This window comes from Oryctolagus cuniculus, chromosome 10 (assembly GCF_051225735.1).
Source record: "Oryctolagus cuniculus isolate XC-2025 breed Fujian yellow rabbit chromosome 10, ASM5122573v1, whole genome shotgun sequence".
Lineage (NCBI taxonomy): Eukaryota > Metazoa > Chordata > Mammalia > Lagomorpha > Leporidae > Oryctolagus > Oryctolagus cuniculus.
The window spans coordinates 51,241,019-51,256,723 of record NC_142876.1 but is presented as its reverse complement, the minus strand read 5'-3'; the positions used below and the strand labels follow the sequence as shown (position 1 = coordinate 51,256,723).

The 15,705-nt window shown below is 45.4% G+C and overlaps 1 protein-coding gene and 1 long non-coding RNA gene across 6 annotated transcripts in view; one reads left to right on the top strand and one right to left on the bottom strand.

Annotated features, from left to right (window-relative positions):
• Positions 1-3,611, bottom strand: part of KCTD1 (potassium channel tetramerization domain containing 1) — a 217,301-nt gene extending 213,690 nt beyond the window's left edge. The window contains exon 1 of the mRNA XM_070050358.2: positions 3,464-3,611. Within this exon, the coding sequence (XP_069906459.1) occupies positions 3,464-3,472 (9 nt within the window). The 5' untranslated portion in view covers positions 3,473-3,611. The remainder of the gene's footprint in view (positions 1-3,463) is intronic.
• Positions 1,303-9,062, top strand: LOC108177137 (uncharacterized). Of its 5 annotated transcripts, none has more exons than XR_016214084.1 (4): positions 1,303-1,606; positions 5,682-5,883; positions 6,464-6,551; positions 7,241-9,062. It is a non-coding gene; the product is annotated as an uncharacterized LOC108177137 (long non-coding RNA). The 5 variants fall into 5 exon arrangements; XR_016214083.1 differs by having other exon boundaries at positions 1,306-1,892; positions 7,126-9,062; XR_016214082.1 differs by lacking the exon at positions 7,241-9,062 and adding an exon at positions 6,733-7,090 and having other exon boundaries at positions 1,307-1,892.
• Positions 9,063-15,705: the final 6,643 nt, after the last annotated feature.

Here is a 15,705-nt window from a genome sequence, read left to right as displayed (position 1 = left end):
TTCTGCACAAGTAAGCTATTAAAATAAGAACATGTACTCGCATCCAAAAATTTCATTTTAACCCCAAGATGGCTTAACATGAAGGTGGAGGAAGATGCTCCATTAGTTTGGAGAGTTAAAAATTCAGTCCTTTGAACTACTCAAGAAGTAATGCAAATGGGAGAAAAAGTCTCAGCAGGAAACAGTGTATCTCAGAATTACAAAACAGTCTGATTTTAGAAACAAGAAAGCATTTGTGCAAGTAACTGTTATTGCTAAACGTGGGGCTAAATAAAAGTTTAATTTCACAAAGTTCTGATATGTCTCCACTAATTACTCTTACACATAAAAATAAATTGCTCTGAGAAATAATTTGATGCCATAAAGCCCATATTGCATTACCAAGTACAAATTGAATAATACGGTTTCATCATCTCGTAGAAGTCTTACTGCAGTTACTGTCCTAGCACTTAGGTGGTATAATTTGTGTAATAATTATTGAATACTCTGTCCCCAACTAAAAATCTCACATCAGAGTCAGCTGAGTGGCCCCTAAATCACCATTACTTAAGCAAGTATGAACCAAGTCATTATTGTGCACCCCTACTATGTAAGCTCTGGCCAAGAATTACACACATGAACATCTTAACAGCTAGAAGAGAGACCTCTAGTGTGTGTTAGAGAACTTTAACTTGTGCTTCCGGCACAGTTAATACAGCAACATCTCTGCAGTCATTTCCGCGCACTGTGAAGGGAGGGTTTTGCCAAGTATCATTGATTCATGCTCAGTTCATTTGTAAATTTCCCCCAGCACATGTACAACATCTTTGCCCCATTAGTTACTTTCTTCTTTCAAGGGGAAGCCTAGCCCAACGAAGTGGTGAAGTTTCGAAGTTCCATGGTCACCTTTGCAACCTAATGAGTAAACACTGAACCCAGGGTGGTCATAACGATCGCTCAGAATTCTTTGCATTCAGGCAGCAGCGAGACCCCGGAGTCAAACCGTTGGAGTCAGTGTGCAGCCTCCTAAACACCAGCCCTTCATAGGAAGCCCAGTGCCACACAAACATAAACACGAGGAATACACCAGCACATTGCCCATTATCCAGGAGACAAATGAACCCTCTGAGATTTCAGATTCACCACGGAGGCTTGCTGTTAGTTTCCACAAACTCACACACATGCAGGTGAATTCTCTGATGTAGAAGCAGATTTAATGAATCACTCTACAGCAGCTGCTCCAGCCTTTAAAAATCCTTTATTTTCTCCCCCTTCCACATTAAAAACGTTTGAAAGAGACACAGAAAACGTTTTTCTAAACACACACACACACACACACACACACAAAACAGGAGGTCTCTTAAGGAGTCGACTGCTGAGAAGGTAAAAGCATTTTGCTCATTTTTAATTTGCTAAAACAATCCAAGCATGCTTGGTACCCAGAGGGTATTCTCAAATAAACTTGTATCTCTAGCTGCCAGCTTAGCTGATTGAAAACAGAAGGCAAACGTTTCTTAAAGAATGAGTATGTTAAACTGTTATGTCTCTCCCATCACCACCAAGGATACACACATGCACACCCCGTAGTCAGAGCGTTGCCTGGGCAGCCAGTGCCGGGATCTCAAAGGTACTGCAGCATTTGGACCAGCTCACTTCTGCCTGCCGCGGGGCACCTATCGGCGGGGAAGCCGGGGCCCCGGGGGACACGCGCCGGCTCCTGCGTGCCGCTCTCCACGGCCCCATTGCAACTTTGCTAACTTCGCTGGCTTCCGCCCAGTCGACCCCGCACCGCAGCCACGGCGAACACATTTGGATACCGGAAAACCGTTTCCGCGACAGAGCAAGTGCTCGAAAGCACAAAGGCAGACGCTGCCGACCCGCCAGAGCTAGCAAGTTGCGGGGCGCGCGCCCAGGTGAGGGGCTCCTCGCGCGCTCTCCACACGTCCGCTTCCCTCGTGCCGGACGTTTTGGGGCTCCACCGCCCTTTCAGCGCGAATTCCCCCTAACCCTGCCCCCTCCCCACGCCCCGTTCGTTTCCCAAGAGGCGCGGACTCCGCATTTTCCAGCCAGGTTCCTCTTGGGGGCAGGAGAGGAAGCGCACGCACTTCGCGTTTCCAGAAAGAGGGGCGGCGGGAGCGGGGGCTGCGGCGGGGGTTGAGGGGAGGAGGTCAGACGCGAGCCAAACAGCACCCCCCCCCCCCGCCGCTGCGCCCCAAGCGCCGCTGCAGACCGCGGCCGGGAAACTGTCCCTTTAAGGGAACCTGGGCTGCCAGAAGGGGAGGGAAAGATGCGGGCTCCGGACTCCGCGCTGCAGGCGTCGCGGAGGAGAGGCGAGCGCAGCAAAGCCACAGCCATTACCTGCAGCGCCCCCCCACCCCCGTCCCCGCCTCCCAAGGAGACTTCTAATCCGGAGCATGTGCCGTGCCCTTTATCAGGGGTAGGCGGCGAGGAGGAAGAGTAATGAGAGCTTTTTAAAAATAAACGAAACGTTTGCACTCGGGGGGGGGGGGGGGCTGGAAATGGGAGGGGGCGGGAGGGGGTTTTAAAGGCGACGGGATGGGCGGAGGCGGGGAATTTGGATCAGCCCGGCCCGAGACGCACCGCGGACAGCGCCGGGCACCGGCCGTGGCTCACAAAGGCGATCGGCGCGGTCCGGCTGGGGCAAAGGGGACAGAAAAAAACCGCCCCGAGGCCCAATCCGCTCGGCAGCCACAATGGCGGCTTTCACCGGGCGTCCGAGGCCGCCTGCGAGGAGCGGGCAGCAGCGCCCACATCCACCCCCCCCACCCCGCCCCCAGCCCCGGCGGGAGCGCAGCCCCGGGCGCCGCTGCCGCCCCCGCGCGCCCTGCAGGCGGTGCGCCGGCCTCCGGGCGCCCCAGCCCGGGGCGGCGGCGGCGGCGGCGGCTGGGGGCCCGCGGCGGGGCCGTTTTGCCTGCGCGGGGCTCTGCGCCGGGGAAGAAAGGGACGCGCGAGGTTCGGGGGAGGAGGGAGGGGAGCGCGGAGGGCGGGGGGAGCGCCGCGGCGGAGCGGCCGCCGGGAGTCTGGAGCGCTGAGCGGCGGGCGGGTGGACGGGCGGCACTGGCATCGACTCCGAGCGCCGCGGCGGCTCCTCTCCGAGCTCCAGAACCCGGCCCCGAGCTCCGGAAGCCCGGCCCGGACGCTCCTGGCTCCCGGCCGCCCCGGCTTCGGTTGCTGCCCCGGCCGGCCGCGCCCGCTCCTCCTGTCCGCTCGCGCTCGCGCCCACGCCCGCGCCTGCTGGTGGAAGAAAGCCGAGAGCCGCCGGGAGCAGCCCGGAGGAGGCGACGGCCGCTGCCCCGCCGCGGGTCCGAGCGGGTCCCGAGCCGCCGCCGCGGCGGGCTGTGTGTGTGCGAGTGTGCCGCGCTCTCGCCCCATGCCTGGCACATGCGTAAAAGCGAGTTGCGCCCAAAGTCCCAGCCATACCCTCCTTAGCAAATAATAACAAACCCAAACCGTCAGATCTTACCTGAAACATTGAAGCACAAAGTCTCTCTCCAAGTCCCCTTTTCCTTTTCCTCTCCCCCCTTTTCCGATTTCTCTCCCAGCGATCTGCTCGGCTCGCCACACCAGAGAGAAATGCAATAGCTTGGCTAAGGTAGACAGAACAAAATACAGAGAAGAGTTGCTCCGGGGCTTTGAAACCCCTCAAGGCAAGGATCAGGATACAATTAGCTCATGCCTCTACCTCCAGTCTAAATCAATCTCCAAAATAAAACTTAAATCAAATTAACTGATCACAGGGCACACAATTGATCTCCTTCAAAAAGAAAGCTCTACATATACGTATAGAGAAATATACATATAGGAAATTTTTTTCCAGATTTTTTTTTTTTGGTGGAAAAACAGTCTCATTCCAGCCTCCAACTTGCTTTTTACCCTCCTCGTGCACAGAAAAGCTGATTTTAATCGTTGTGATTAGTTTTGATGTAACGTTTCCGCGGGCGATTTCTGCAAATGGATGGAGTGTTTCTTTGCCAAAAGAGGGAAAAGCAGCAGATGATGATAATTATAAGGATTGTTGGTTGTTTCTTTTTATTTGTATTTAGGGCTCTCTCTTCACTTTCTCAAGTTGACCTGACATTGCTGTGTTATTAAGGTCGCACAACTTGTTGATGAGGATCACCTCCATGTCTGATCAAAGGATAGGTGATAATTTGGCAACAGAGCAGCACTTTTTGGTTCCTTTGGCGACATAGCAGTTCCAAATGACGTGGATAAAAATAAGCACAGGCAGTCCGCTTTGCCCCAATCAGGTCTGAATCAGTGCCTGGGGGTGATACACAAACTCATTTCAAATGTTCAACCATGCAGAATTGTAAAAAGATTGAAGGAGTTACACCACAGATTTTTTTTTAATGGCAAAATTAAAAGTAAACAAAACCTGCATTAGGTGTAGCCAAGGATCTGCCATTTAGGTTTATCGGAGCACCCTCTGAGCACGCCTTGCCTCCTCCCTCTTTCAGCTTGCTTCCACCTGGTATCTTTTCTAAGGGGCTTGTATAATTCTGTTATTTGACAGAAGTGCAAGACAGAGCTAAAGAGACTGTAATATAAACACGTTTCCCCAGATTGCCACTCGGATTCTGAGCTCCCTTGCTTCTTCCCTCTCCAGATCCCTGTTCAAGATGATCGGCCTGAGCCAGTCATTACCTTAATTCTTTTTAGGTAGGATGGGATATTGGGTTGTAAACTCGGGGGTCACCTCCCATTAGCGTTGTATCTGTGCAGGATACTTTTTGAAAGGGTGTGTTTTTGAGCACTTCACAGTTCATTAATTCAAAGACTTAGCTGACATTTCTTATGAGAAAAAAAAAAAAAACAAGGATACTTAAAACACGCACACACACATACACACACACACACACACTCCAAATAGAACCAGGCAGGCACATCCTGCAAGTACCTGCCACTGGCAGCATTTCACAGGAAGTATTTTTTAACCATCATTTACCTTTAAGGTAAGCAACTGCAGTAATAGGAGCAGAGAAGGAAAGGGCCAACCTTTTAAAAAAATACAGCCAATCAGATAAATGCCATAATGATATGAGAGATTAATGTCATAATGAGAATCAGAAGCGTTGGAAGATTGTTTTTGTTTTGTTTTGTTTTAAGGTTACAAGTTCATGACATAAGTATCTGGTTTGAGAATAACAGTTCCCAAAAGAAGAAAAAATGGATTATTAAAAAATTACATTACTGTTTTTACTCCTCTCTCCTTTGTGTGTAAGGTAGACTCATTCTCTGCTCTGCAATGAAAATTTTAAAGTTGATGTCTCCACTGTGGTGTAGTAGGCTAAGCCTCTGCCTGAAGTGCCAGCATCCCACATGGGCGCCGGTTTGATTCTCCACTGCTCCTCTTCTGAGCCATCTCTCTACTTTGGCCTGGGAAAGCATTGGAAAATGGCCCAAGTCCTTGGTCCCCTGCACCCACATGGGAGACCCAGAGGAAGCTCCTGACTCCTGGCTTTGGATCAGCTCAGCTCTGGCTGTTGTGACCATTTGGGGAGTGAACCTGGGGATGGAAGACCTTTCTTTCTGTCTCTCCTTCTCTCTCTCTCTCTGTAACTGTACCTCTCAAATAAATTTAAAAATAAAATTAACCAAAATTTTAAAGCCCACAAAATCCTAAACTCAGTTGAATAAAAATGTCGCTATCTGCAAAGAGCCCTAACTGTTCATTGTAGAGGAGGAAGTGAGAAGAAAACGGACCATGGAAGAAACTTGCGGAGTGGTTGGTGTGATGACTGAATATGTGACAGGTGTGACACAAAGTGACGTTTAATGAAAACACCCTGTGTTACCTGGAGAACTGCATGGCATCATCCTACGAGAATGCAGCTGGAAAAGTCTTTTGCAGGCATCTGATGCTTTCCTATCACCTCGCAGGTAAGGAAACTAAGGCAGCTTGCCCACGGTTGCTAGCGACCAGGCCACAGGAGGCAGGAGGAGAAGAAATGAGTGGGTGGGTTCCTTTGAAAGCACTCACCTTAGGAAGTTCTGCTTGGTATTCTAAATGATGCTGACATGGTTGAGAATATACTTTCTGGGATTTCCTTTCTGGGATTGCCCTTAATGCCTGTAGCACCATCCTTTAAATATATTTGAAGACAATAAATCTTTGTTCATTGATTGTTTAGCTTTTGGAAATAACAGCAACCATCGGGTCTGGGGAATAGCTGGATGATGAAGATAGCTGATGCTATTTAGAATCAAAACAGAAAATATGCCTAAAAAGAGCAAGACCAGTTAACTTCTTATTCGTCCCTAAAAGGAATAAAGACAATGCTCAACATATTTTAAGCAATGGAAAAGGAATCATTGCTGGGACAGGGCTTTGCTTTCCAAGATAACTGCTCTGAAAGAAACACTATTTATTTGAATGAGTGAAGTTCTGAGATGTTCATTTTTCAGATCATTGTAATACTGTAGAATGACATCAGTTACAAAATGATACAATTTTTTAAAGGCTATAGGTCATCGGCATTTTACAGTGATCACAGTCTGCTGGGTTGGTCGCTGAATGTGTGGTCATCTCAGTAGCACACAGACTACAGGTAAGTTCTTGTTTTGTTTTGGGGTTCTTAATTCTCCTGCATCTTGCAGGGATTGCAAAGCTGAAACTATAGGCTAAGGAATAAGAGTCAAAGTTTACCGTTTAGAATGTAGTTGATGGAAAGTATAAAATGTTAATTAAAATTTATAAAACATTTTGAAAACTTATTTTGTTCTGTTTAGTACAAAGAAAAGAGTAAACCTTCAAACCAAATTCACGGAATAGCATGTGAAAACCCTAGGTCCGTATCTTACCAAGTATGAAATACGAGCTTGAACTTTAATTAGCCCTGGAAATCGTGAGATGATGTGAAAGTACCAGCTCCTTGCTAATGGCCTGGGAAAGCCGCAGAAGATTGACCAAGTGCTTGGGGCCCTGCATCCATGTGGGAGACACTGGTGAAAGTCCTGGCTCCTGGCTTTGGCCTGGCTTAGTGCTGGCTGTTTCAGCAATCAGAGTTAATTAGCGGGTGGAAGATCTCTCTTTCTGTGTCTCCCTTGCTCTCTGTAACTGACTTTCAAAATAAATAAATATATTTTAATGAATAAATAAAAATTCTTCCAACCTCCTTCTAGAATAAATAATTGAAGTAAGACCAGCAGCTGAACAACCAATAGCAACACCAAAGACAATGGCAATGAAATTGTCAGCAATCAGAAAGAAACCAGGGACATCTGTTTCATCTTCCAGGGTCTCACTCTCAAATTAAGCTCCACCAGTTTGCAAGGCATAAAGACGACAAGAGGATCTGGTGAGTTGCAATCAGGAGCTGTACTGGAGAAGTTCAGCCATCTGACCGTTGTGGAAGAGCAAACAAGATGTTCTCTCAGGGGACCAGCTTCTAATGTGAACGTGGGACAGCTCATTTGGTCGCATCGCAGTCATCGAACCCTCAAATCACGAGCTCTCATGGAGCATCACGGCTTTGTCCACGGTAGCCCTGCGGTACATTCTGGGTGGTGATTTGACAAGATATGGACATTAGTGGCTGAGATGAAATGTGAAATTGAAGCGCCTTCCACTGAAGCAGCCAGACACCCAGATCAAATTTTACAGTTCCATTGTGCTTTCCGTCAGGAAAAGGAGAGAGGCCTCAGTGCTGGGGTTCAACCTGGACGTGCGTGGGTATCCCCAGCCATGGCAAAGCTGCCACACTTTCCCCCTGCATGGTCACTAAAGGACTATATTTCTGTCATTGTTCCAGCAAGACCCACCCATGACTACCACAAATAATGTTGTTTTATTTATTTTTGAGTCAGTTTTATGGGAGGAAAAATCACCTGTTTTTTATCAGCCATCCTGAAACTCCCTATAATGCTATGGAATGTGCACATTTTCCTGGAGTTGAATAGAGGCATTAATGAGCTCAAACAGAATGGGTTTGTGACTCCTGGAGTTTGGCCCCAGCCAGCACCTGTTTATAATTAGCCTCTGGAAAGCTTGCTGGTTTTCTACATTGATGTCAATATGAAGAGTTTGTGGCATCGCACTTTCTGAGAAGGTCAGTGGTTTAATAGTTGCAGATCTATTGACAGAAATCATTTTCAGCTCACCCCTATTTTTCAAAAAAAGCACAGAGCAAGGTCTTGTGTTAAGACTCTTAAACCAGTTTTGTCATTTATCAAACTTTCTTTGTCATTCATTGTCCAAAGTGAACACTAATTATAATCTCACATTATAAAGTAACACAGATCTATGAATAAATAAAACATGGCAATATTCAATAGAAAAAAATATTCATCCACAAGGAAGCAGATCTATGAAGAAAGTAGTGAAGCATTGCTATTCGTTATTGGCATTGAAAAGTCTTTGCTGGGGGTAGGCATCTGGTACAGCAGTTAAGACCAGTGTGGGGCATGTCCTGTATCAGAATGTCTGGGTTTTCGTTCTGACCTTGCTTCTGATTTCAGCTTCCTGTTAATAAACACCGTGCAGGGCAGGGGTAATGGTTTAGGTGCTTGGTTCCCTGCCACCCACATCAGAGACCTGGATTGAGTTTCGGGCCCTGGGCTTTGACCTGACCCATCTCCAGCTGTTGCAGGCATTTGGGGAGTGAACCAGCAGATGAAAGTGTCTCTGTCTCTGTCTCTGTCTCTCTCTTTCCTTCTTCCTGCTGCCTTCCAAAAAAATGAACTTGTCTGCTGGATAGTCACTTTCCATATTTTCAATAAATAATCACAAGTAGGGTTTATCTCTCTGAGTCTGACAGGGGCTGATGTGGCCATCACTTGAGACATCAGCATTCCGTTTTGGAGTGCTGGTCTGAGTCCCAGCTGCTACACCTCTGATCCAGCTTCCTGCTAATGCACCTGGGAAGACAATAGATGATGGCCCAATTGCTTGGGCCCTTGACATCCATGTGGGAGACCCGGGTGGAGTTCCTGGCTCCTGGCTTCTGCCTGGCCTGTTCCTGTATGTTGCAGCCCTTTGGGGAGTGAACCAGGAAATATGAGATCTCTCCCTCCCTCCCTGCCCCCCTCCCTCCCTCCCCCACCCTGTACAACACTGTCACTCTGCCTTTCAAATAAATAAATATTTGAATTACAGTTGTCATTCTTCCTTCTTAACTTATCGAGTGATCTGGTCTTTAATTTATTTAGCCTAAAATATGAATGAGAACTCCTATCTTGAAGTCTTTTGTAAATCTGACACTATGTAGAAAATATTTAGACTTGTGCCTAGCACACAGTAGGTTCTCAATGAATGCTAGTGATAAGTATCATTATGGTTTATAGTATGGCTGAATGAATAACATGATATCTCACAAAGTGCTCCTGTTTAACTTACTAGCACAGAAACTGGCATTGTGGCATAGTGGGTAAAGCTGCCTCCTGCAATGCAGGCAATCTGTATGGGCGCCGGTTCGAGTCCCAGCTGCTCCACTTCCAATCTAGCTCCCTGCTAATGTGCCTTGGAGAGAAGTAGAGAATGGTACAAGTGCTTGGGCCACTGCACCCACATGGGAGACCCAGATGAAGCTCCTGGCTCCTGGCGTCAACCTGGTCCAGCCCTGGCCATTGTAGGAATTTGGGGAGTGAACCAGCTGATGGAAGATTCTCTCTCTGTCTCTCCCTCCCCTCCCTATCTCTATAACTCTGCCTTTCAAAGAAATAATGTCTTTTTTTTTTTTTAAGTTACTAGCTCAGAAGGGGATTTATGCAAAGGGAGGCTTTAACTTAGTGAAACCTCCGTAGCTAATATTTTTTACATATAACAAAATCTCATAATTATTTCTTCTAGAAATTGCAAGGATGCCCCATTTTTTCAAACAGTGAGTGAAATAAGATTTTTTCCATGGTACATTGTAACTATAAAAAATTTTATGTTTGTGATGCTGCTTGCTTACCGGGAAACATACTTTCTGTTCCTCTGAGGATTCTTGACTTTGACAAGACTGCCTCACACATGTAAAACATTTAATTAAACATTTTGTATAATTGCTTGTGTAAGAAGTGGGACTTGACTAGAATTCTGACATGAACCTCTTTCTTCATAATTATTTGCTTTTTTGCCTATAAGGAATTACAAAATTGGTACCAGCAAGCACTTTAAAAACAAAATTAAAAAAAAAAAAGAAATGCAGTTTTGAGAACAGGAAGAAATAAACTTCAGAGCTGAAATCAATCTCTAATATTCCAGTCAATCAGTCAGTCAATCATATTGAACCACACTCTATATAAATTTCTTTTTTTTTTTTAATTTATTTAATAAGCATAAATTTCCAAAGTACAGCTTATGGACCACAATAGCCTCCTCCCCCCACCCTGTGTCTTCCCTCCCATCCACAACGCTCCCCTCTCCCACTCCCTCTTCCCCTCCCCTTCACATCACAATTAATTTTCAATTATCTTTATATACAGAAGATCAATTTAGCGTATGTTAAGCAAAGATTACCACATTTTGCTCCCACACAGAAACATAAAGTGTAAAATACTATTTGAGTACTAGTTATAGCATTAATTAAACACCTAAGAGTAATTGTGTATTAATTACAGAGCTCAACCAATAGTTTTAAGTAGAATATAAAACGCATCTTTTGCATTGTTGTGACTTCCCCCCGACCTCCCTCCCTCCCGTGGCCCTCCCCTCACCCACTTCCTCTCCCCTCTCCCCCCTTCATCACGTTTCATTTTCAGTTACCTTCATATACCGAAGATCAATTTAGTATATACTAAGCAGGGATTTCAACAGGTTGCACTCACACAACCGAACCAGGTATAGGGTATTGTTCGACTAGTAGTGTTGCTTTAGACATTATCATTTTCATTTTGTCCCATGTAACCTTTCAGGCTGGCTACCCACTTTAAAGTTGCGCAGTGGCTCTTTGAAGAAATATTTTAATAAGATAAACATTTCACTAGGTATTTTGTACTACTGTGCATTCCAGCCCCTCACAGTAAGGCAGGCGGCATGGAAAGGTACTTCTATTTGCAGGGTAATGCATCTCATGCACAGCCCATCCGGTTCAGAACCACTTAGCTTTGCTTCGCTGTTCCACTGCCTGAATCAAGGCTGTTCATGAGAATCCCCATAATACAATTGCGGCACCTCCAGGGCACCATATACATTTATGTAAGTTATCTCTTCGTGCATCCTTTGGGTGTCAGAACCTCTCAGCTTTGCTAACCATAAAAAACCTGCCTTAAGCATATGACTAACTTTAAAACCCTAATGATATGGATGTCATATTTCAATTTTTAAAAAACCTTCCTGTGCTCCACCCCTGAAAAGCCCTATAAAACTTATCCAATAGAATCATACCATGGTTAAAAACATGAAATTTAAGAACAAGAATCATGAATGTGCTCTTTTTTTTTAAGAAGCCCAAGATAAAAAAAAATCTGGCCAAAAGAGTATAATTAAAAAACATGTTGGTCTCCAAAGTGTGGGAGGAGTCACTGTAAACAAATCGCTACTGCAATGAAGAAAGTGCTGTGTACTTTTTCCAAGTTATCAGGAGGGAAGACAATTTCCAGGGTCTTAATGAGTATACGCCTGATTAGTTAAAATGGGCACAGGGTTGATAGGACTATTCAACATGGGTGTTTACATGGTTTCACCATTATTCCTAATAATAACATTAATAATAACAATAGTGATAAAAACAATTATGACTGATGGTAGGGAACTTCCTTTGTGTAAAGACCATCTGGTTATGAGAGTCAGACATGAAATTCTAAAATGAAATCCTCAATATGTCCCTCTGAGGTTTCTTTGGAGAGAATGGATATCTTAATTTTTAGAAAAGAAAAAAATATCTGTCTGTTGTACCCAACACTCAGCAGCTCCTGCTGAGAAAACACAGCCGCGTGTCTATTTTGCTTCTAATTGTTGATGTCCCCAAACAAAAGAAAGACTCTGTGAAAATGCTTCCAAGATAATGATAGTCACTCATCAGCCTTTTGTTTCATTTTTGCTTTTGAAGATTTTGATAGGTAAAGCATTAGTATAATCCTATTTTTGGTTTGCATCAAAGGCAAAATTTAAAACTTCTCTCTCTTTTTTTTTTTAAAGATTCACTTATTTATTTGAAATGCAGAATTACAGAGAGGCAGAGGCAGAGAGTGAGAAAGCCTTCCATCCTCTGGTTCACTCCCCAGATGGCCACAACGAATGAACCAACCCAAAACCAGGAGTCAGGAACTTCTTCCGGGTCTCCCATGCAGATGCAGGGGCTCAAGCTCCTAGGCCATCCTCCACTGCTCTCCCAAGAGCATTAGCAGGGAGCTGGATTGGAGCAGCAGGGACTAGAACTGGCACCCATATGGGATGTTGGCACTGCAGGAGGTGGCTTTAACTGCTGTGCCACAGCCCTGGCCCCTAAAACTTCTCTTTGTGAAGTAAAGAGAAACAACAAAGGAAAAACATTGAACCCAGCACCTAGACAATGGTTAGTTTTTTTTTTTTTTTTTTTTTTTTTTTGACAGAGTGGACAGTGAGAGAGAGAGAGAGAGACAGAGAGAAAGGTCTTCCTTTGCCATTGGTTCACCCTCCAATGGCCGCCGTGGCCAGCGCGCTGTGGCTGGCACACCACACTGATCTGAAGCCAGGAGCCAGGTGCTTCTCCTGGTCTCACATGTGGGTGCAGGGCCCAAGCACTTGGGCCACAGCAGAGAGCTGGACAGAAAGAGAAGCAACTGGGACAGAATCTGGCGCCCCGACCGGGACTAGAACCCTGTGTGCTGGCGCTGCAGGTGGAGGATTAGTCTAGTGATCCACGGCGCCGGCTGACAATGGTTAGTATTAACAGGTATCTGTTTAGTTTTATTAATTATATCTAGAGTCTAGCAATCTCTAATTTTTAGCTGCTCTGGCCATATCAACATATGGTGGAAACAAAAGGACAAATGTTATGTGATACTATTTCTGTAGTGTTTTTAGAATAGCTGCATTAATAGAGAAGGAAAGTAGAACAGAGGTTACCTGGGTTGGGGAAGAAGGAATGTGGAGTTCTTTAATGGGCATAGAGTTTCCATTCCTGAAAATGGAAAAGGTGTGGAGTGGGGGTGGTGGTGATGGCTGCTCAACATGGATGTCCTTAATGCCACTGAGCTGAGCACTTAAAAAGGGTTGAAATGACACATTTTATATCTCTTGCCACAATAAAAATGCATGAACTGTACAAACATTGAACTCTAGAAACAAAAATAGGTGAGAGGGAGAAAGAACAATATAGCAAAAAACAAAAGCCGGTGCCGTGGCTCACTAGGCTAATCCTCTGCCTGCGGCGCCGGCACACCGGGTTCTAGTCCCGGTTGGGGTGCCAAATTCTGTCCCGGTTGCTCCTCTTCCAGTCCGGCTCTCTGCTGTGGCCTGGGAAGTACAGTGGAGGATGGCCCAAGCGCTTGGGCCCTGCACCCCATGGGAGACCAGGAGAAGTACCTGGCTCCTGCCATCGGATCAGCGCAGTGCGCCGGCTGCAGCACGCCGGCTGCGGCAGCCATTGGAGGGTGAACCAATGGCGCAAAGGAAGACCTTTCTCTCTCTCTCTCTCTCTCACTGTCCACTCTGTCAAAAAAAAAAAAAACAAGGCATTCAGTTTTCTGATTCCCTTCTTAATTGGAGCTCCTCCGTAATAGTAGGCAAATGAGTTAGACTTGGTCACAGTGGCTTCTCCCAATGCAGGGAGAAAACCCAGAGTTCAGTGTTGGCTGCTTCATCACCCCGAAGACCCACTTCCAGTGAGGGCTTGGACAGAACCAATCACCGTTCTGTTTTCGGTGCAGCTAAACTGCTCCATTCATTGCGGATTTTCTCACTGAGGAATGAAAACTTTAGTCCAAGCCACATCCCTGGAAGTCGCTGAATGGTGTGTTCAGATATGTGGAATTATGTAGACAAAACAGCCTGGTGTTTGACAATATTTAGACATGCCCTGTATTTTTGTCATGGGGCAGATGTAAGTTTGTACCCAGAAATACAAAATTTGTAACAGTGTCCAGGTTAGTGGAATAAGGGACTAACTTGGCTACTCAGAATCATGAAACAAAAACCTATGCTATGACTTTTTCATTTGCCTTGGGGTTTGGATTGAGTTGGAAATAGCCGTACCATTCATTTTTTTGCTTTATTCTTGCAGTCATCTAAGGATGCCTAGATCTAGCCACGCAGTATAAATGCCTGCTTCCTTTGGTGCCCTTTTCTTTCTTGGAATTGGGGATGTTTTTGTTTTTAGTTTTGGGAACAATAGTAAGAGAAACCTCTAGATTTTAAAGAGTAAGAACTCATCCTTCTCCTGTTCCTTCATTTCCTTTGAAAATTTAAATTTATTCAACCTAAATACTGACCTCCATCTTATTATTTCTCATGGTTTCTTTGTAAGGAAGGTAGGTGCAGATGGCAGCGTGGCCTGTCATAACCACATTTAGAAGCGTGATTTTCTATACGCAGCTCATCTGGGCTCCCTCAGAAACATCTTTAAGAAAGGGAAGAATCCTGAAGGCAAGGAGAAGTTTTGTCCTTATACTTGATCTAGAAAGGATTAAACCCATGCAAGAAATTTGAGGAAAAATTTAAATTGCTAACGAACACATTAAGGGACAAGCCCGAGCTCAAGTGGCCTGCTCCTCTGCAGGTTTATGGGGGAGTGGGGTCGGGTTTGGGTGCTGGAGAATGCATACTCTCCCCTTTCCTTCTTTCTGCTCCAAGGAGTCACCGATTCTCATCGTCATTCTCTGAAGAACCAGAAGGAGTGAACTAAGAGGATAATGTTCATCGCCACTCTAGGCAACATGTTTAACTTCAAAGACTTCACTCACATTCGGATTGGAGTTTGTATTTTAATCTGTGACATACTGAACCTTACCAAGTTCTGGAATTATTTCACTCAGTCTTGTTATTTTCCTATTATAGCTTTCCTTTCTTTTTATTTTTTCTTATTCAGACTGAGGCGAGAGGATTCACACTTGTGTAATTCAGCAGACCCAGTCAGCTCCTTTACTGCAGTACTTCTCACTCAGGGTTCGTTCTTTGCTTTAATTTCATTGTCTGTGATCTCTCTCTCTCTCTCTCTCTCTCTCTCTTTAAATTTATTTTATTTCTTTGAAAAACAGAGTTACAGAGTTGAGGGTGGGGAGAGATCTCCCATCCGTTGGTTCACTCCCCAAATGGCCACAATAGCCAGGGTTGGGCCAAGCCGGAACCAGGAGCCAGGACTTCTGGGTTTCAATCCACATGAGTGCAGGGGCCCAAACACTTGGGCCATCCTCTACTGCTTTCCCAGGTGCATTAGCAGGGAGCTGGATTGGGAGTAGAGCAGCCAGGACTTGAAACAGCACCCATATGTGATGCCGGCACTACACGTGATGGCTTAGCTTCACCACAGTGCCAACCCCTTACCCAGGTTTCTTAGCTCAACTTTATTGAAGATGAGAAAATAGAATGAGTAACTCCTCAAATTGTGAAGCAAAACAACAGAACAGGCTCTTGTAGGGGCATGTATAAACTTAAACCATGAATGCACATTTCAAACATTTTTCTATGGCACAATATTCAATAAGTAAACCAGGAGAAAACAAGTCTACCAATTTCTGGGGTATGAAGCTCTTCATTTGAATAATGAAACTAGTGACTTCTTCCTCCCTTCTCTTTTCTATGAAGACTGACTTTTGAGGTTGCTTGGTTATCATGCCCCTTTAAGATCCCCTGAGGGCCTA